Raw genomic sequence first — 17,550 nt, 5'->3', positions numbered from 1 at the left:
ACCGAAATTGCCCCCCAATAATTTTACAGCCGCAGTCATGAGTGGCCTACTGAGAGCAAGGCTACCATGCCTCCCTATCCGGCGCCCGCCGGTCACCATGAGGCCGTCCTCGTATCGCCCTTCATCGGCCCTCAATCCCATCTACTTCGTCTCATCGGGCTCCCCGAACTTTTCATCATTCAGTCATATCGCACATCGTAGGTCTCCGTTTATTGACACATTTGGCGCCCGAACACTTGCCGAGATGCCGCAAGAACCAATCATCTACGACTACCTACACGACGACCTAAGATTCCTCTTCCGGTCCATGATCTTTACGGGCTATCACCGTTGGGGTTTCGTCGTGTATCGATGCGCATACGGCGACGATGATCTATGGAACCGCTACATCGAGCAACTCAAGAAGAACGTCCACGATGAGCTGGTGCGCGCTCGTCGGGCCGAGCTTCTAGAGAAGTACCTCGACTGGATCATTATCGAGGATCGCGACACCCTAGACAATGCCTCCAAGACAGCTGTCAGAAAACACTTCAACGGCTGGGTCAAAGAGAAGGTCGCCGAGGCCGGTCTGCAGCCCATCAGCCTCCAAATGATCACTCTCTTTAGGTACTGTCTGTACATCGACCAGAAGTGCCTCGACACCCTTGAAGCCTTCCAGAAATCTGAGGGGGAGCCCTTCGCGCAGGATCCGATCATGATTCACTGGCGACCACCGATGGTACTTGTTCTCGTCGACCGCCTCTGGACGCGTAGTCTTAAAGGCGTTCCTAAGAAGCAATGGGGACATCCACGGATCGAGGGCAGCAGTAAATACTACGTTGGGTGGCTCTACAAGAGGGCACTTTCCATGGTGGCCACTTACAGCGAGCTCTCTGGCAATTGGGATTTGGATCAGCCCTATGATAACGTCGATTACGCAAGGCCGCCCGCTATCAGCCCCATTGGTGATGAGTCGATGCCGGAGTAGCCGGGATCAGTCCTTGTCATCGAGGCTCTGGTTGGATTGGCGGGTTTCTGCGCAAAAGGAAAGTTCACTTCGGAAAAGGGGGAAGCAGGATACAGAAATCTCACACTGTGAAGCAGAGGTGTCGTGAACTTGGATTTCGTATACATGTTTTCTTTCATGTTATGTGTGTCGGACTTTAACATAGTTACTTCGCTTGCAAGGAAATGGGACGCGAAAATGAGTTCATGAACATGGACATAGTGAAAAGCGCAATTCGACGGGCCGGCACCTCTCCTCTACCCAAAAGCGGTCAATGATAGTATAAGCTTAGGCAAAGATGCTCAGACGAAGAGTGTGACCGGATTCAAACTCCAAAAATGGCTTGAACTCCCTTCCGTCTTGTTTTACTAGAACAAGTGTTCTTTTCCCTCGACGGATAGGACTCCTATCGTCACAGAAACCCCGTCGCAAATGTAATTGTTTGGACATCGCAGTATTTCTCCTCTCTGGACTCATCTACATCATATTCACCGGGCTGGCAAACGTGACGGAAGTCTACATCGGTGCGGAACTTGTATTAGAAATTGCGAACGTCATCTTCTGGTCCCCTTTCAAGAAGTCGCGTTGTTGGGCATGTAACATGGTGACTTCTTCCTCAATCCTAAGACGATCATCGGGGTGGAAATTTTTGGGCGACGACGCATTCACTATTCACAGAAAAACCTCTTATAAATAATAGGTTTGGCTTTGAACATCAACTCCGTGTTGCTGCAGTGGTTGTCCGCGCAGGCTCCTCGGCCGACCCAGTGGCAGTTGGTCGAAAGAGGAGAAGAGTTTGAAATGCCAGTCTCGGTGTGGAATAAGACGCTTGATATGGCCTTCTCATTCATCGGCTCTCCTTTTTCTATATTGAGAGCGAAGGCATCGACGTGGGCATTTTGGGCCAGCGTGAAGCCGTCAAATCAGTCCGACGCCGAGTTGTACTCCGTGTTCCCGACGTAGCAGGGCGGGCAGAAAACGTGACCTGACGACTCCGAAACGGCCTTGATGCTATGTCAACTTTGAAATGGCAAGATAATCATACTATGGGTAAAAAAGGGCCGGTCACAAGGCATTTCAACCCATGGCGGAAGAGTTAAAGAAGGAGGAGCAATCTCATGATACCTGGAAGAATGGTAGCTTGTGGAAATAATTTGCAGCATTGCTAGACATAGTTGAAGAGAGGGTGAAATACAGAGAACAGAAACTGGAGTGATGCACAACTCAGTCAAGGTCGTGAAGGGGGAGGAAAAATGAGTACGGGGGAGCGAGCGCATCCGAGGTTGATCTGTTGGTCGGTTGGTCGGTTGGTTCGCAGCAAGAGGTGCAATCAAAGCCGAAACCACTTTTCTCCACCAGGACATGGGGCATTGTTGGCAGCTCCTTCCGGATCGAGATTTATCGGCTGATTTAGGTAGGTATTCGCACCTACCTACCTCAGGTATCTGGGTACCTCACCTTGCCTTGCACTCGTCGTGCCTGCCTCTTGCCGGTTGCTGAGGAGGCAGCTGGCCAGAATAGAAGACAGCGGCTCGGGCGATAGATGCCATTGCAATGGGTCCACATACACGTCCAATTTCACCAACTCAGATCGGATCTCGGCCTGGCTCTATTCGCATTAAGCTTACGTTGTTCAGAGCCCCACAAACCTTGATGCGGCTTGTAGCCGTGGCGCTGACATTGCGTTGTAGAATAACGCCCCGTCAGCTTGTTGTAGAAGAGTTTAAGCTCTCAACAACACACGAGTCGGAACGCAGACGAGTTTGGTTTTTCTCTCTTTTCCTCACCCCTGGCGAAGCGGAGATCAGGAAATTGTCCAGGGTCCATTGCACGCACTTATTCAGGCTCTTCAGGGTCACTCATGCGCTAGCGAGCGGCACAGCACCAACGTTATGGAACCGCTCGAGGCGGTCATGAGTTCAAATATGGAAATACGACTATGGAACCGAGCCAACCCATAACTGCAGCACTTGGCCAGAGGGTGTCCCACCAAGACAGATGGGTCCGTTCCCTTACTTAATGCTTCGGATCCCGAGTACACCGGTGGGCTTTTCCTTCTTCACGCAGCCGTCTCGATCCTCAACCATCAACCCTCACGGCCAGTTCCGGGAGGTCCTTTACACACTCTCCGAGCCCTCGAGTCCTCAAGTCGGTGTTCAGTCTTACTCGTTATTAGTTGGTCATGGCCGTCATCTCCAAAGCTACCAGCGTGGCAGGTCTGGCCGTCTTGGTTCCCTCCGTCCTAGCCCAACAATTCATGGGCGCCACCTTCCCCTACGAGTTTTTCAATCTGAGCTCGCCATGCCTTGAGGCGCTGAACACTACTTTGGATTGCTCGAGACGACTTGCCTCCCACACGAACTTCGAGTATGTTCCCCAGACAACTCCCTATCTCTAGTCTGGTCTTTGTGCCTGCTAACACCTGTCCTTCTAGGTCGCCCAGGGTCGACGTTCTCGATCTCGACGGAATCGCCGCCGTATGCACTGATAGCTGCAAAGAATCGATGCAACAACTGCGACACAAGATTGAGAATGACTGTAACCCGATCACCGACCTTGTCGATCACGGTCTGACCATGTTTACAGGTTTGACGCTCATCTACGGCTTCCGAACAGCCTGTAGTCTTTGGTTTTGCCCTTCTGACCACAGTTTCAGCAACACATATGGTGGATTGGTATATCTACACCTACGACATATCTTGTTATAGGAACAGGTTTGGCATCTTCTCTCTCGTATCATACAGTCTGGATAGCCTAATCTGATACGCTGCAGAGACACGGGAGAATTCTGCGACTACATCCTGGATGGATGGAGAGACCAAGCTGATGACGCCCCCCATGACTGCGACGACTGCGTCCTTGGACCTACGGAAATCGAAGTCAATTCGGAAATCGGCCACACCAAAGCTCGATCTGCCGAGTTCCAGTCGGCCATTTCGAGCTGCGACAAGACGGGTTATACTTATATCGAGCCAGACATCCACAGTTCGACATCCGCGGCGCCAGCAGAGTCCACCATATTGGCTAAAAACTGGTCCGCTCACCGCATGTCATCCGACTGCGCCTTCACGTACCGCGTAAGAGAAGGCGACACGTGCGAGAGCATCTCTGTCGACCAGAGTGTCTCTACTAAGGGGCTAATCGAAGGGAACGATGCAATCAATAGCCGGTGTGACGGTCTCAAAGCTGGCCAAGATCTCTGCATGCCCGAGCAGTGCAAGATTCACTTTGTGGAATCCGGGGATTCTTGTGAGTCCCTTGCCGAAAAGTACGGCGCCACGCCGAACGACCTGGCGAAATGGAACCCCCGGATGTACATTCAGTGCAACGACTTCAGATACTCCAAGCCGACCTACATCTGCGTTGGGTGAGTGCGGATGCGCTGACTGGTTTGCTGACACCGCCGTTTGCTAATCAAAATCATCTTTTTCAAAAGACCACCCCTAAGCACCAAGAATGCGCATGAAACTTCTGATACCAGAAATGAATCAAGATTTTAGGCAGCGGACGCCTCGACGACAGGGACAAGCTCCACATTTGACGAGTTCACGGCAAGCGACATGTGAACCCTTACGCCACCCGTTTGCGGTACTTATGACTATAATGGATGTTGTGCAACTTGCATCCTTGTTTTCTCGTGCGGGAGCTAACCGTCAACAATAGCAAAGGTTGCAGGTCGAAAGTCTCTGCAACTGATAATTGAACCCGGCCATACTTGGCCCTGACCGAGTCCTGTCAAGTCTGTCCGGCGGTTTCATTTATCAGCCATCGGATTCAATGAAATGGGCTGCTAGGGGCAATAGTCAACCAGAGTATTGGGGTGAATGATTTGCAATGCAGTAAGAACATGTGACTAGCTGATATTCGAATCTACCCTTCTCCCCATTATTCGACGGAACTACTATGCCATTTCTTCGCACGCTCCTAAGCGGCCGCGGCGCTAGTGCTGGAACCCTCCCTTCTCCCGATAGCCTCCAACTGGCCCGAATGACCCTTAAACAAACCAAATATTACAACGATAACGACTGTAGTATTTGTAAGCGTCAACATCTCCTTAAGGACAGGTAGGGGCAAGAGCGTAGCAGGCGCGATGATGTTGGTGACACCAACAAAACCGTGTAACCTGATTGGTCAATGGTTTCCTCACGTGTCCACGATACTAGTTTTCCCAGCGTTGGACCGGTTAGTCATCCAACACCACCGGCCCTAGTTGTGTAGTTGTAGGGTGCCTGGAGCTGGGAGGGCTATTTGACTCGACTCACCGGGACAGGCTTCCTTGGGGACTTCCATCCCACCGCTGGCAATCCATCACCAATACAGCAAATACAGCATCTTCAAAGCAAAACGACTCCTATCAAGAATCAACTCAACTGTTACGGTAGAATGAGGGTGAGCTTCACTTCAGGGCGACGTAAGATTTCGAGTGAACTCCCTGACTAGAAGATCCTTAGATACTGAAACGCGACTAGTCCACAGGGCCCCGACTTGCAGTTGTCCCCCGCCTACCACAGGCAAAGGTACCGCGCAGTAGCCGCCCAAGACCGGTGGTCCAGGGGGGTTCCAGAACCCCTGGACGTACCATCAATTTTACCCCTTTCAGCGCGCTTCGTTTGTTGTCATCGCTAACATTGAACTTGTACTGCCCCGATGCTCCTTTATCCCCAATGAGCTCTGCTCACCCGCTCGTTCAGCGGTTCTCAAGCATATCCACAGTAGGCGTCTCGTTCTTCTCCGTTCCCGTAGAAAAGACCTCCACAGTGGTCGAGGAGAACTTGCGCGCGCTAACACCTTGCTCGAAGAGCATTTCCAACTCGGCCGGCGAGCGGCCCTTGGGCTCGGGCAGACAGAAGTAAGCCCACGCGAGCTCCAGGAAGCAGAGCCCGGCCCAGATGAAGCCGCCCTTGCCCCGGAGGTTCCAGGCGCCGGGGTTCAGGATGGGCGGGTTGAGGAAGTTGGCGCCGATGCTGACGAGGAGGTAGGCGTTGCGGGCGACGGCGACCGTCTTGATGCGCAGCCGGGTGGACGGGATCTCGGCGACGAGGCAGTAGCACACTGGGCCGACCGTCATGTCGTACGTCACGACGAACAGCATCAGCAGCGCGCCCGAGGCCCAGCCCAGGCCGGCCCGCGGCGCCGGGACGCCCATGCCGCCGACCGTCAACAGGATGACGAACATGACGGAGAGGCCGGCGACGTACAGCGTGCGGCGCCCGACGTGGGGCAGCAGGAACCAAGAGAGCAGAGTGCCGACGATGGCCATGGCGCTGGTGCCGAGGCCGAAGTTGAACGAGTTGTCCGGGTCGAAGCCGGCCTGCTGCAGGAAGTATATGACGTTGCCACCGAACCAGATGCCACAGAGCACCTGGCCGGCCCACGTGCCGCAGGCGATGAGCGTGCGGCGAAGGTTCGTCCCCCGGAAGCAGTCGGCGTACGACGTGCCCTCCTGGTTCAGCCGCTCCATCTCGTTGGTGTGCGCGATCATGGCCACGTTGACGTCGAGCTGGGCGTCGGACACGGCGGTGCTCGCCAGGCGCCGCAGCGCCCTGCGGGCTTCCGTCAGCCGGCCCTTCCGGACGAGCCAGGTCGGGCTCTCCGGGGCGAGGGCGACGCCGACGAGGATGGGCACGGGGAACGCCCACTGCAGGGCGTAGGGGATGCGCCAGGCCCAGTCGTCCGGTCGGGAGAGCAGGGCGCGGAGCACGCCCGTGCTGATGAACTGGCCGATGACCCAGCACATGTTGGTGTACGTCGTCATGATGGGCCGGAGGGCGAGGGGCGTCACGTCGGCGGCGTAGGTGGTCGTCAGCGTCTGGAAGGCGCCCCAGGGCAGGCCGCAGAGGATGCCGCCGGCGAGGAGGTGGCCGACGTGGCGCGCGAAGAAGAAGAGGAAGACGAAGGCGATGTTGAGCAGCAGGGCGCCGAGGAAGGTCTTCCTGTAGCCGTACCGCTCGGCGAGGAGGCCGCCGAAGAAGAGCCCGATCATCTGGCCGACCTGGGTCCCGTTCTGCAGGCCGGACTGCCAGGTCGACGTGAGCTGGTAGTCCCCGTTGGCCAGGCGCACGCCGAAACGCCTGCGGAACTGCGGGAGACCATAGAAGTTGCCGATGAGGGAGGTGTCGTAGGCCTCCATCACGATGCAGAGCGAGAGCACCATGGAGAAGCCCACGGCCTTGGGATACTCCCGGAGCGACTGGCGGACTCCCGCGTTCTTCTGGTCGTCGGTGGCCGCCTGGGCGTCGTAGGCAACGTGTTCCATCTTCATCAGCTCGGGGACGGTCTGGCTCTCGACGGTCGAAACCGGGTCGGCGGACTTGGAATGGCCTTTCCTCGATGGTGTTTCATTCATGATACCAAAACTGGGGGGAGTATTGGGTAAAGATATAGGGAAGCCTGGGGGCGGGTGCGGGTGCGGGTGAGGTGCATTGAAGCTTCCACGGAGGAGCAGAATAGCATATATACATCTGCGTTTGTACTTCTCAAGACACCGTCCTCCGATGATGTTGACAGCTCGATCGTAAGTCGGTAAGGGTCTCTCTTCTCCAGGAAGATTCAGTTAGTGGTCAGTGTCAGATGCCCACGCGAGTCGTCCAGTACACCCTTGCGCATGATGGCTGCGTTAAAAACATTCGATTCGTCACCCGGGCCACGAGGAGCTTTGCCGTGATGGGTCTTAGTTCCGGGGAACAAGTGGATATGCGGGTAGATCGGGGGTTCGATGGGGAGGGGGATTTAGTCGACAAATTTAAGCGGAGCGGTCGAGACCGCTTCGTTCGGGGTATTTCTCGTGGAAACCGGGAGCATAGACTTTTAGTCTAGTTCGTGGGCAGAATATCGTGGACATGGGCGCGCAGTCGTCTTTTAGCTTGTTAGACATGATACGACGACGCAGTGTCCCCGCCTCCGCACTTTACGGTTGATATATTCGGATCAACCCCGTCTCTATCCCACCCCCTGGACACCCGTGGCTTCATCGTGTGACTCCTCACCAGCGTGCCACGCCCATCCCCTCTCTCCGCCCTCGACCGGCCACGGCTACAGCGAGAATGGAGAAGAAAAAGACGCGGATGAGTAACCCCTGTGACGGCTGCTCCCTGCGGCGGGTACGTTGCAGCGGCGGCCGTCCATGTGGCGAGTGCCGGAAACGCTCTCTGGATTGCACCTTCATGCGAGTTCCTCGGAAAAGGGGACCCAAGGGGCCGCGTGTGAGCACATCCAACAGAATCGCGCAGTACCAGGAACAGATCCGTCAAGACCAAGCATCTAATCCCGGCCCCGAGAGCCCGGACACGGGGCTGGGCCACTCACCGCAATCGCCGGCCTCGAACTGCGCCGATGAAGAGATCCGCCAGCGTCGACTGCCGTCCCAGTCGAGTAAAGACGACGGCTCCCTGGACCCCTTGTTGAATGGCTCCGAACCCGGATGCCCCCAGCTGCCGCTGTGGCTCTACATCGAATACCTTGGAAAGTTCAGGGACAGCCTCACCCCCGTCTGGCCCATCCTCGACATCGACTCCCTCGTGGAGCGGCTCAAAAAGCAGCCCCCGGACGACTACGAGGCCTTCGCCCTGGCGGGCGCCGTATGCGCAACAGTCATCGCTCAGCTCCGCCTCTCCCAGCTCCGGCTCCCCAAGCAGCAGAGATCCACGTCGGACATCAGCGTCGTCGCCGAGACCTTTGCGCGGCACGCGCAGCACCTGCGCGACCAGCACAGCTACCGCGAGAGCGAGTCGACCGATTCCCTCCTCACGGCCTTCTTCCTGCACGTCTACTTCGCCAACACGGAGAGGATCCGGGCCGGGGCGATGTACCTGCACGAGGCGATTGCCCAGCTGTCTCTGCAGAGGCTGCACCAGCCCGAGACGTTCGACCACCTCCCGGATGAGCAGAGGGAGTTGATGCTGCGGATATTCTGGCTTGTTTTTGTCACTGAAAGGTGGGCGGTGTTTCTCATGTTTGTTTATGTCACGGGTTCTTGCTTTCTGCGGTTAACACTTGCACTTCTTCTCGGTAGAACTTTCTGTGTTCAAAACGGCTTCCCGACTTGCCTTTCCCCCATAAAAGCGTGGCCTTCCGAGGGGTATCAAGTTTTCGGCCTGGGCGGTTTGGACCCGTCCTTTCAGCTGCTTTCCCGGCTGTTCACTCTGCTCGACGACAATCTGCTGATGCCAGGACAGAGGCTGGTCCCAAAGTCCGGCCCTCGCACCCCGGACAGCCTGTACCAAGGGTTGTCGACCATGGCCGAAGGCCCCGTATCGGTGATTGGGCCCACGCTCCCGGAGATACAGCGAGTCAACGTCACCGTCACATGGCATTGGATCCAGATCCTATGGTGGCAGTACGCCCTGCAGCACTGTCGCATGTCGAGCAGCATGGATGACACCATGCTGTCGATGCTGGGGCCTGCCTCGGTTGCCCATCAGACCGTGCAACTATTTGCGTCAGTGTCTCATCAGGCGATCCGGACGCATGGATATGGGATGGTGAGTGCATGTAGCCCAAGGCCTATTAAACAAAAATCTGCTTGAAATGGCTGACGAACACGTTTCATGCCGGCACAGGAGCTGAAGATCTTCCGGATCGCGGATTCCTTGGTGGACCTGCTGGCATGCAACCCGCGGCTTCTCAGCTCCGGGAGCGGTATGCTCCTGGGGGCGAGAGACACCTTGCACGCTCTCGAAAGTGCTCTGGTTCTGGTGGGAGGCAAAGAATCTATGTTCTACAAGAAGCTTCAGCTTTGCATGGCCGAAGTCCGACTCCCGGTGACTGACGTCCGAGCCTTGCCTTATGAACGAGAGGTTACTTTGGAGGACGAGGCGTAGCGCCAGACTTGTTCGGTGAATATGATACGAATGCCCCGCTGCGTATGGTGATTGATAGCATCCTCATTATGGCACTGAAAGTTGGAAAGGGGTTTTTGTTATTTTGGTCATCAAATGCCTAGCTCTCGATAGCATCCATGACCATGGCGTTTTGTTAATCGGTTGAATCTGATGTATCATACCGCATTTACCGAAGAATTCAAGCGAACAAATTCAGTAGGCCCCAAAACAAAACCAAGAGTGCCAGGACGAGTGGGACCTGCCAACGGCGTACGACGTCAAGTACAAAACTCGCCCAGGTGGCCAACGAAAAGAGCTGAACCAAGACCTGAACTAAGGGAATAAGATTCATTATCTAGAAGAACAGAACTTATCAATCAACCTTTGGATTCCCGTCCCTCCTCCCCTATGTTAACCCCGGTTTCTGTGTCCGATCCTCCCGTTCCGCTCCCCCGGACTCCCTCGGCGCGATCCTGCCGGGCAACGAGAAACCAAGCGCTGGAGACGGCCAGCAGCGTCCCGCAGAGCAGCCCGATGGAGCAAGAATAGCTCACGCGATAAGTCGGTCCGAACTTTGGTTGGTATATCTGGGGGCCCTATTGTAATGCGTCAGCTAGTTTACTCTGTCTGACAAAGTTTGAATGACATACTACGATGCCCATGAGTTGGCATGAGGCCTATGCATCGGTTCTGGTTAGTTTTCTGTCTGTAATTTAGATTGGTCGAAGGGGGGAGAAACACCCCCGAAAAGAAAAAAAGGAGTAATCGCTGTCTTACGTTCGTGAGTCCAATGGCAAGGCCAGCAGTTGTCGTTCCCTTTGCTGCCCTGATACGCTCTAGGGTGTGATTTTGTTAGCCGCAGCGGTGCTAATGCCAACTTGGGTTGCTTACCCGGCCAAATGATGGCAAAGAAACTCTGCGATGCGGCTGTTGCAATCATGACAAAGACGTATCTAAGCCGGAGTGAGTCAGCTGTAAATCTCAGATTCAAGACTCAGGAGGCATACTTCGCGATGGGGTGCTTGACCGTGATGAGAAGCACGTAGCAAACGATCTGGGCGGCCTCCAGACCCAGTCCAGCGACCCATGGGCTCAGTCGCCGGGTGTGGACGAGGAATGCGAGCGACAAAAGGATGACAAAAACGAGAGTGAAGGGCGGCTGTCACAGGATTCAGTCAGTCCTCCTCTTCCCAGGAGAGGCAAGCGTTCACTCGCTTCAGAACTCAAACTCACCATCGTCATGACCTGCGAGATTGCCGTGTTGGAGATGCCCAGCTCGTAGATGACTGTCGGCAAGACAAAAGAGATGCCCCATCCACCGATGCCATGCGTGATCCAGATCATCAGGAACGGGATGAAGGTCGGGTTACGGAAGAGCTCCTTGACCTGCTGGAGGTTGAAGGTCTTGGCGTTCATATTGGGGGCTTGCTCCGGGAGGTCGGCCATGACAGCCTCCCTTTCGGACTCTGTGAGAAACGTGACTGTCTCGGGGTCTAGTAGTTCATCAGCTCAGGCTAATTCATTCAGATCGATGTGGGGGGGATGGCGTGGTAACGAACAGTTGGGCAGGAAGAAGAATGTGTAGATTCCACACAGGATTGCCGGAATGCCTTCGAGGATGAACAACTTGGACAAGGTCAGTAGGTGCTGCCGTTAGAAGTGAAAGCTGACGAACCCATCTCCAGCCAGCAAGACCTCCGACGCCATTCATGAAGGAAATGGCATATGCTGTTATTGATGATCAGCGGATGTTCAGACTTCCAGAGGCCATCGTTGCGCCCTACCGAGCAGGCCACTAATGGTGCCCGAAAACATGCCACAAGCATAGAAGAAGCCCTTGGCGGTTGTCAGAGACGGCATGGCTCGCAATCGGTTTTACGACTCGCTTACGATTCTGAGCGGAAGCTTCTGGGTCGGATACCAGAAGCTGAGATGGTACAACACGCCCGGGTAGAAGCCCGCCTCGGCGAGGCCTAGGAAGAAGCGGCACGCAAGTATGCCGGCATAGTCCTGGGTCGCGCCCTGGCACATGGAGATGATGCCCTTGACGACTGGTGAGCGAGCGGCAGCGGGAACGTGAATTCTGAGCGGCAGTCCGGACCGTACGTACCCAGGTGACCATGATGCGGCTCATCCAGACCGAGGGCGAGAACCTCTTGAGCGCCAGCGTCGCCAGCGGCTCGAAGAACATGTAGGGGTAGTAGAAGATGCTCAGAGCCCAGGCCCACTGCGAGCTGGAGAGGTCCCCGAGCTGTCTGCGGATGCCGGTGCCCTGTTCGAGATTGATGATGGCGGCGTTGCTGATGTTGCTGACGTGGATGCGCATGATGAGGTAGACGAAGGAGTACCACACGAGCAGCCGTTTGTCGATCTTTCGGTGAGCCGCCTTCAGCAGCGGCTTCTCTTCCGCGAGCGAGGACATGACGCCTTGTGATGTTGTCCGATGGCCCATGATGAGGTTGGCATACGTTGTTGGCTCGTTGCTCTGGGACACGGTAACTTGAGATGCACTACAACTAGCGAGAAACTTTGTAGAGGAACAAACAAGCCATGAACGGTCTCACAAGCAGCCTGCTCTCTGAGAGCATTGAGTGCATGCCGATTACGCAGGTCCCAAGCCAGCAATCGCGCTGCAAGAAGCACGCCTTACGGCGGGGCGATGTGCACAGCAGCATCGGCAATGCAACTCAGAGAGAGAAGAGATAGAGGCATGAATACACGCATGTCTTTCTACAACGCTGCATCAGGGTCTTTATAGCAAGTTTCCAGTCTACATGTGAGCCGAAGAAGAGAATTCTTCAGGACCTATCACGAGCAGGATGTAGGGCGGACACTTGTAGCTAGGGGATAGGTATTGCCAAAAAAGCATCAGGAAGCAAAACATCAAAAGCTAGGCGCGTCATATGCATCTGTCGAGACTCGAACTCGAGTCCCCAGCTATCTTTTCCTCGGAAATGGAAGGCTGGGATGATAACCCCTACACTACAGATGCGCCAACTCGAATAGAAGCGAGTGGGGAGATGTTGTGGGTCCAACTCGAAGTTGAATATCTTCCATGTCTGATTGAATCCAACGATGTTCGAGTGGGTGTCTCTCAGATTGATCACTAAAGAGCCAAGTGATGGAGGCATCGATTGAAGAGAGCCGCTTCCACTCGCAGGTGAACTCGCTTTAGTGGTCAGTAGGGTATAGGGTATTTATTGCAAGCTTCCGAAGAACCAAACAAAGCCTTACGCCATGTCATCGTTCAAGATGGCATCCGCTTTGGGGTCAGTACCGATAATCCGATATCGCAGGATTCTCAAGTACCATGGGAATGAGCCATTCATGGTACATCAGCGGTGTGGGGAGCGGCGCGACTTGCGGCTTGCGAAATAGCAATGCGAGTTACTCATTGGAAGCTCGCACCGCGCTCACACCATCCATGACCGCAGTGCCAATGTTCCTCATTCCGTCGATTGATGGCGTGCTCGAGGCCCGGCGATCCTCCGACGCGGCAGAGCAATCCCCGGCGCGGGGGGGAGCCAACGGCCTGACATCAGATGGAGGGGTATTTATGAAAGGTAAATCGGACTTCACGGATAAAAAGTCTAGCTTGAAATGCTAGGATAACTGAAACTATCGCGGACCAGGACCCCAACCCCATCCCCATCATGCCGTCGGTCGTTTCACCAGAGGCGCCTCCCCTGCCCAAGTGGCAACGTCCGGAAAAGACAAAGTACGAGCTCCTGTGGGCAGACATCGCTGTGATAGACATCAGCAAGTTCGACCAGCCGGGCGGGAAGAAGCAGCTGGCTGAAGACCTCCGTCAAGCAGTAAGCCGAACTCCTCCCTGTTGTGCTGAGACGCCGGTCATGTTACAGGCTGACAAGAGATCCTCCCCCTCCCTCAGGTCCATGAGACAGGCTTCTTTGGTCTCATCAACACCGGCTTCACGCCGGAGGAGGTACAGCGACAGTATGACATTGGACAAGGCTTCTTCCGTCTTCCTGTGGAGGACAAGGCGAGGCCGGGTAACACGTGCGACTTTGCCAAGGGCAACTACTTTGGGTACAGATCGGTAGGAATTACCTGTGATACATGCTGTGTCCCGAGTTCATCTTATGTCTGACCAGACTGCTTAGGCGCATGATAAAAAGATGCAAGGGACCGAAGTGCTCAACAATGTCGAGTCTGTGAACATCGCCAAGTTCATTCCAAAGTACCAGGACGAGCCATTCCATCCCTTCTTTGAGCCGTTCCGCGCAGAGATTGAAGATTTCTCCAGAGTAGGTCTTCCTCGAACTATAACTTGCAAGAAGAATTTCTTGGACAAAACCCCGTCACTCACACACACCAACAGCGCTCCCTCGAGCTCGCCAGCAAGGTCTTCACCCTCTTCTCCATCATCCTCGAGCTGCCGGAAGACTACTTCTCCTCGCGCCACGCCTACGGGTCCCCGAGCGAGGACCACCTCCGGTACATGCGCTACCACCCGCGGGCCCTCGCCGACGACCTCAAGGTCGCAAACACCTGGTCGCGCGCGCACACCGACTTCGGCTCGCTGACGCTCCTCTGGAGCCAGGACGTTGCCGGCCTGCAGATCAAGACGGCCGAAACGGGCGAGTGGCGTCACGTGCCGCCCGTCGACAACGACGGCGCCGGCGTCGTCTGCAACGTCGGCGACACGCTCGACTTCTGGTCCGCGGGCTACCTCAAGTCGACGACGCACCGCGTCGTGCGGCCGCCCGAGGACCAGGCCCACCTGCTTCGCCAGGGCCTGTTCTACTTCGTGCGGCCCGGCGACGACGTCGACATCAAGCCGGCGCCGTCGCCGCTGCTGAGGCGGCTCGGCCTGGTGCGGGAGGACGCCGGCGGCGACGAGGCGCCGCCGGTCAGGGGCCTGCAGTACGTGCGGGAACGGGTGAGGGACTACCACGACCACAACGACTACGCGGACAAGAAGGGCCAGAAGTTCAGGGTCGGCAACCTGGAGATTGAAGACGAGGCCGTTTGAAAAATGAAAAAAGAAAAAGCGTGGAACGAGTAAGTTTGTGTTGCCTGGGGTAATTGTGGCAATTGTTGTTGGTATTATCTATGGTATCTGTCTAGCCGGGGCTGCAAAACACGAAACTTTTGTGTGCAAAGTCTATATATATGAAACACGTTCAACCTCGTGCTGAGAGAGACCATTACTGGTCAAACTCGCCGGCGTACAGAATCTCACCGGGCTGGCCGTTGGCGGCCTCCCAGACGGAGCGCTCGTCCAGCTCCAGCTCTCTCCGGAGGGCGGTGACGTTGACGCCAGTCTCCTTGGCCTGGTCCTCCTTGGCAAGTCTCACTATTTGGAACAAACAGCAGAGGTTAGCTCATTGGTTCACAAAAATAAAGCGAGTAGTAAGGGGGACAAGACTCCTGTGTACGAAGGAGGGAAGAAACTCACCATGCAGGGAGACGGCCGCCCGCTTGCCGCTGAAGAGGGCGTGCGGCACGTTGGTGCTGTTGTCCGAGTTGGCATCGCCGACGGCGTAGATGCCCGGGACGTTGGTGACGTGGCCCTTGGACGACTCGGCCGCCAGCCGGCCGCCCCAGAGCTGGACGCCGGTCTCGGCGCCGATGGTGCTGCGCTGCTCGTCGGGGAAGCTGATGAGGAAGGCGGCGCGCTGGATGGGGTCGCCCTCGGTGAACTCGACCGAGAAGAGGTCGCGCTCGGGCGCCGTCGGCAGCGACGGGTCGGCCTTGGGGTCGTCGTCGGCGTTGCGGAGGCGGGTGATGGCGGTGATGGTGCGGTTCTCGACCGGGACCTTGTGCAGGTCGAGGAACTCCTGAAACTTGGGGTTCTTGGCCTCGGTCTCGGCGCGGGCGGCCTCGGTGTCGGTGCCGTTGGCGAAGGCGACGAGGTCGGTGTTGAGGGTCAGGATCTCGCGGACGAGGGAGGGGAGGTCGCTGAAGGAGGCCGCCAGCAGACCAAGGGACTGGTCGGCGTGCTCGTGGCCGTCACACCAGGGGCACTGAGAGGATCAGTCAGCATAGGAAGCATTGAAGGCCTTGGGGGGGAGGGGGGGGGGGCTTCATTGTCCATCGTTGGAGAACTCGGAACATACCCAGTAGATGCCCTTGCCCCAGTTCTCCCAGATACCGGGCGTCTCGGGCAGGTTGTCCTTCAGGCCGGTGGCGAGGACGATCTTGCGCGTGCGCACCGTCTTGACCGAGTTGTCGGCGCAGTTGGTCGTGACGAGGAAGTTCTCGGCGTCGCTGCCGGCGATCTTGGTGACGGTTCCGTTGGTCAGGGTGACGGTCTTGTAGTGAGAGATCTGCTCGCGGGCCGCGTAGCGGTACCAGGCCGGGGTGACGCCTTTTTAAGGGGAAAGGAGAAAGATGTTAGCCAGACCCGTCATATACGTGTTGTTCTTCACGAACAGAGGGACATACCATCGAAGCCGATGACATCGTGCATGTGTCTCGTGGGCGCATTGCGGTACTCTCCGGAGTCGATGAGCAGGGCGTTGCGGCGCACGCGGCCGAGGGCGCTCGCAACGCTAAGTCCTGCGGGACCGCCTCCGATGATGACGGCGTCGTAGACGAAGGTGTTGTCGATGGGCGTGGCGAGCACCAGGCTCGACGCTGCCGACAGCACGAGAGAGCTGAGGGAGAACTTCATGGTGAAACTAAGCTGAGGGAGGGGACCTGAGGATGAACGAGAGACTGGCTAGCTGAGTGAGCTTTCTGAGGAATTCCCAATATCTCCACCGAGGGGGGGGGGAGAGGATCCTCGACACCAGGTTATAAGTAACATCCCGACACGTCCTTCTCGGGAGCTACGTGCCATCGCGGCCGAATGGTGCCATGCTGTGAGACAATCTGGAAATGAGCCCTCGTGAGATGCTGATCTTCACCAAGAGAACCACGGCATGCCCGTCTCGTGTGGAGATGCCGGGCCGCGACATTAGCGTCAAATAGAGTGAAATGGACGCTCACGGGGCTCGAGATGCGCCAATTGAGGATGGCCGACTTGGCCGGATCTGGTAGGTATAGCTTCGTGGGCAAGGGGAGCATCGATCTCGTGGAGTCGTGAGTTGTTTAAGGTTCATCCAAGGTCCATCCAAGGTCCATCCAAGAATCCATCCAAGGCACATCCCTATGCGCGCGTCGGTATTACCGGCGCCGCTTCTTTGAGCCTCGAGGAGCTTGGATACTGCGGTGTTGTTCAGGGCTGACTCAGGATCCCGGGGAATGGTCGATGACGTGCTTGTCAACGCAGTCACAGTCTGCACTTTGAAAGGGGAAACGGGAAACGCCTTCGATGGCGCCATGTGAGCCTTGTCGCTTTTTCAGGTGAAATGCGAGTCAAGAGATGAATGCCATGACAGTGAGAAATGCCAGTTGATCCCGTAGGAGCTTAGCTCAAGACCAAGCGGGATGAGGTGGTTGTTATTGGGATCCAAGTGTTTCCGTTTAGTAAGGTTTCATTCCCTTTGATAGAAAGCATTCATTATTCAAGGTTTTGGGAGGGGAAATGAGCTTCTCAGAATTCGACTTGCAAAAAAGTGTCAACCCGCACCACCCCGGCAAGATCTTCCTTGAGAAAGCTGTCTTTGGCGTTAGTGGGAGATCCATTTGCAAACTTTGAGCTGCAGGCGTCTGTTCGAACTCTTTCAAAACAACGAGTAAACAAGCGCCAAAGGACCGAATGACAGGCTCGCTCAAGAAAACGCGTAGAAATGTGTTGGGAGTGCAGGCAGAAACTGCCTTGTGCTCACATTCGGC

General features: G+C 56.0%; 8 protein-coding genes across 8 annotated transcripts; 5 read left to right on the top strand and 3 right to left on the bottom strand.

Annotated features, from left to right (window-relative positions):
- Positions 1-97: 97 nt before the first annotated feature.
- CDEST_09641 (uncharacterized protein) lies at positions 98-967 on the top strand (the record flags this gene model as incomplete). Its single annotated transcript, XM_062925800.1, has 1 exon — positions 98-967. One exon carries the CDS (start codon positions 98-100, stop codon positions 965-967), a length of 870 nt encoding a protein of 289 aa, XP_062781851.1.
- A 2,087-nt stretch (positions 968-3,054) lies between these two features.
- Positions 3,055-4,999, top strand: CDEST_09640 (Putative LysM domain-containing protein). The gene is made up of 5 exons (XM_062925799.1): positions 3,055-3,352; positions 3,420-3,571; positions 3,642-3,699; positions 3,759-4,352; positions 4,422-4,999. The coding sequence occupies exons 1-5, from the start codon at positions 3,168-3,170 to the stop codon at positions 4,483-4,485; spliced, it is 1,053 nt and encodes a 350-aa protein (XP_062781850.1). The 5' UTR covers positions 3,055-3,167; the 3' UTR covers positions 4,486-4,999.
- Positions 5,000-5,672: 673 nt separating this feature from the next.
- On the bottom strand, positions 5,673-7,331 carry CDEST_09639 (Putative major facilitator, sugar transporter, major facilitator superfamily; the record flags this gene model as incomplete). The annotated part of the gene is made up of 1 exon (XM_062925798.1): positions 5,673-7,331. One exon carries the CDS (start codon positions 7,329-7,331, stop codon positions 5,673-5,675), a length of 1,659 nt encoding a protein of 552 aa, XP_062781849.1.
- A 697-nt stretch (positions 7,332-8,028) lies between these two features.
- CDEST_09638 (uncharacterized protein) lies at positions 8,029-9,804 on the top strand (the record flags this gene model as incomplete). Its single annotated transcript, XM_062925797.1, has 2 exons — positions 8,029-9,465; positions 9,544-9,804. 2 exons carry the CDS (start codon positions 8,029-8,031, stop codon positions 9,802-9,804), a joined length of 1,698 nt encoding a protein of 565 aa, XP_062781848.1.
- A 377-nt stretch (positions 9,805-10,181) lies between these two features.
- CDEST_09637 (Putative major facilitator superfamily, MFS transporter superfamily) lies at positions 10,182-12,256 on the bottom strand (the record flags this gene model as incomplete). Its single annotated transcript, XM_062925796.1, has 9 exons — positions 10,182-10,400; positions 10,455-10,481; positions 10,582-10,640; positions 10,696-10,757; positions 10,812-10,963; positions 11,038-11,297; positions 11,364-11,430; positions 11,695-11,847; positions 11,915-12,256. 9 exons carry the CDS (start codon positions 12,254-12,256, stop codon positions 10,182-10,184), a joined length of 1,341 nt encoding a protein of 446 aa, XP_062781847.1.
- Positions 12,257-12,354: 98 nt separating this feature from the next.
- CDEST_09636 (uncharacterized protein) lies at positions 12,355-12,510 on the top strand (the record flags this gene model as incomplete). The annotated part of the gene is made up of 1 exon (XM_062925795.1): positions 12,355-12,510. One exon carries the CDS (start codon positions 12,355-12,357, stop codon positions 12,508-12,510), a length of 156 nt encoding a protein of 51 aa, XP_062781846.1.
- Positions 12,511-13,457: 947 nt separating this feature from the next.
- Positions 13,458-14,800, top strand: CDEST_09635 (Putative non-hem dioxygenase domain, isopenicillin N synthase-like superfamily; the record flags this gene model as incomplete). The annotated part of the gene is made up of 4 exons (XM_062925794.1): positions 13,458-13,619; positions 13,697-13,864; positions 13,929-14,072; positions 14,147-14,800. 4 exons carry the CDS (start codon positions 13,458-13,460, stop codon positions 14,798-14,800), a joined length of 1,128 nt encoding a protein of 375 aa, XP_062781845.1.
- A 67-nt stretch (positions 14,801-14,867) lies between these two features.
- On the bottom strand, positions 14,868-16,531 carry CDEST_09634 (Putative FAD/NAD(P)-binding domain, FAD/NAD(P)-binding domain superfamily). Its single transcript, XM_062925793.1, has 4 exons — positions 16,216-16,531; positions 15,888-16,138; positions 15,227-15,794; positions 14,868-15,124 (listed from the first exon to the last, which is right to left on the bottom strand). Exons 1-4 carry the CDS (start codon positions 16,442-16,444, stop codon positions 14,976-14,978), a joined length of 1,197 nt encoding a protein of 398 aa, XP_062781844.1. The 5' UTR covers positions 16,445-16,531; the 3' UTR covers positions 14,868-14,975.
- Between the last annotated feature and the right edge of the window lie 1,019 nt (positions 16,532-17,550).

Source organism: Colletotrichum destructivum, chromosome 6, assembly GCF_034447905.1.
Source record: "Colletotrichum destructivum chromosome 6, complete sequence".
Classification (NCBI taxonomy): domain Eukaryota; kingdom Fungi; phylum Ascomycota; class Sordariomycetes; order Glomerellales; family Glomerellaceae; genus Colletotrichum; species Colletotrichum destructivum.
The sequence above is the reverse complement of the archived record's forward strand: the minus strand, read 5'-3'. Positions and strand labels throughout refer to the sequence as shown.

Excerpts from the sequence above, each read along its gene's own strand:
- CDEST_09640 (XM_062925799.1), top strand. The coding sequence starts at position 3,168 with ATGGCCGTCATCTCCAAAGCTACCAGCGTGGCAGGTCTGGCCGTCTTG. Across the intron at positions 3,572-3,641 it reads CGGTCTGACCATGTTTACAG|CAACACATATGGTGGATTGG; the intron begins GTTTGACGCTCA and ends CCACAGTTTCAG. Across the intron at positions 3,700-3,758 it reads ATATCTTGTTATAGGAACAG|AGACACGGGAGAATTCTGCG; the intron begins GTTTGGCATCTT and ends GATACGCTGCAG.
- CDEST_09634 (XM_062925793.1), bottom strand. The coding sequence starts at position 16,444 with ATGAAGTTCTCCCTCAGCTCTCTCGTGCTGTCGGCAGCGTCGAGCCTG. Across the intron at positions 16,139-16,215 it reads CGATGTCATCGGCTTCGATG|GCGTCACCCCGGCCTGGTAC; the intron begins GTATGTCCCTCT and ends CCCCTTAAAAAG. Across the intron at positions 15,795-15,887 it reads GGGGCAAGGGCATCTACTGG|TGCCCCTGGTGTGACGGCCA; the intron begins GTATGTTCCGAG and ends TGATCCTCTCAG.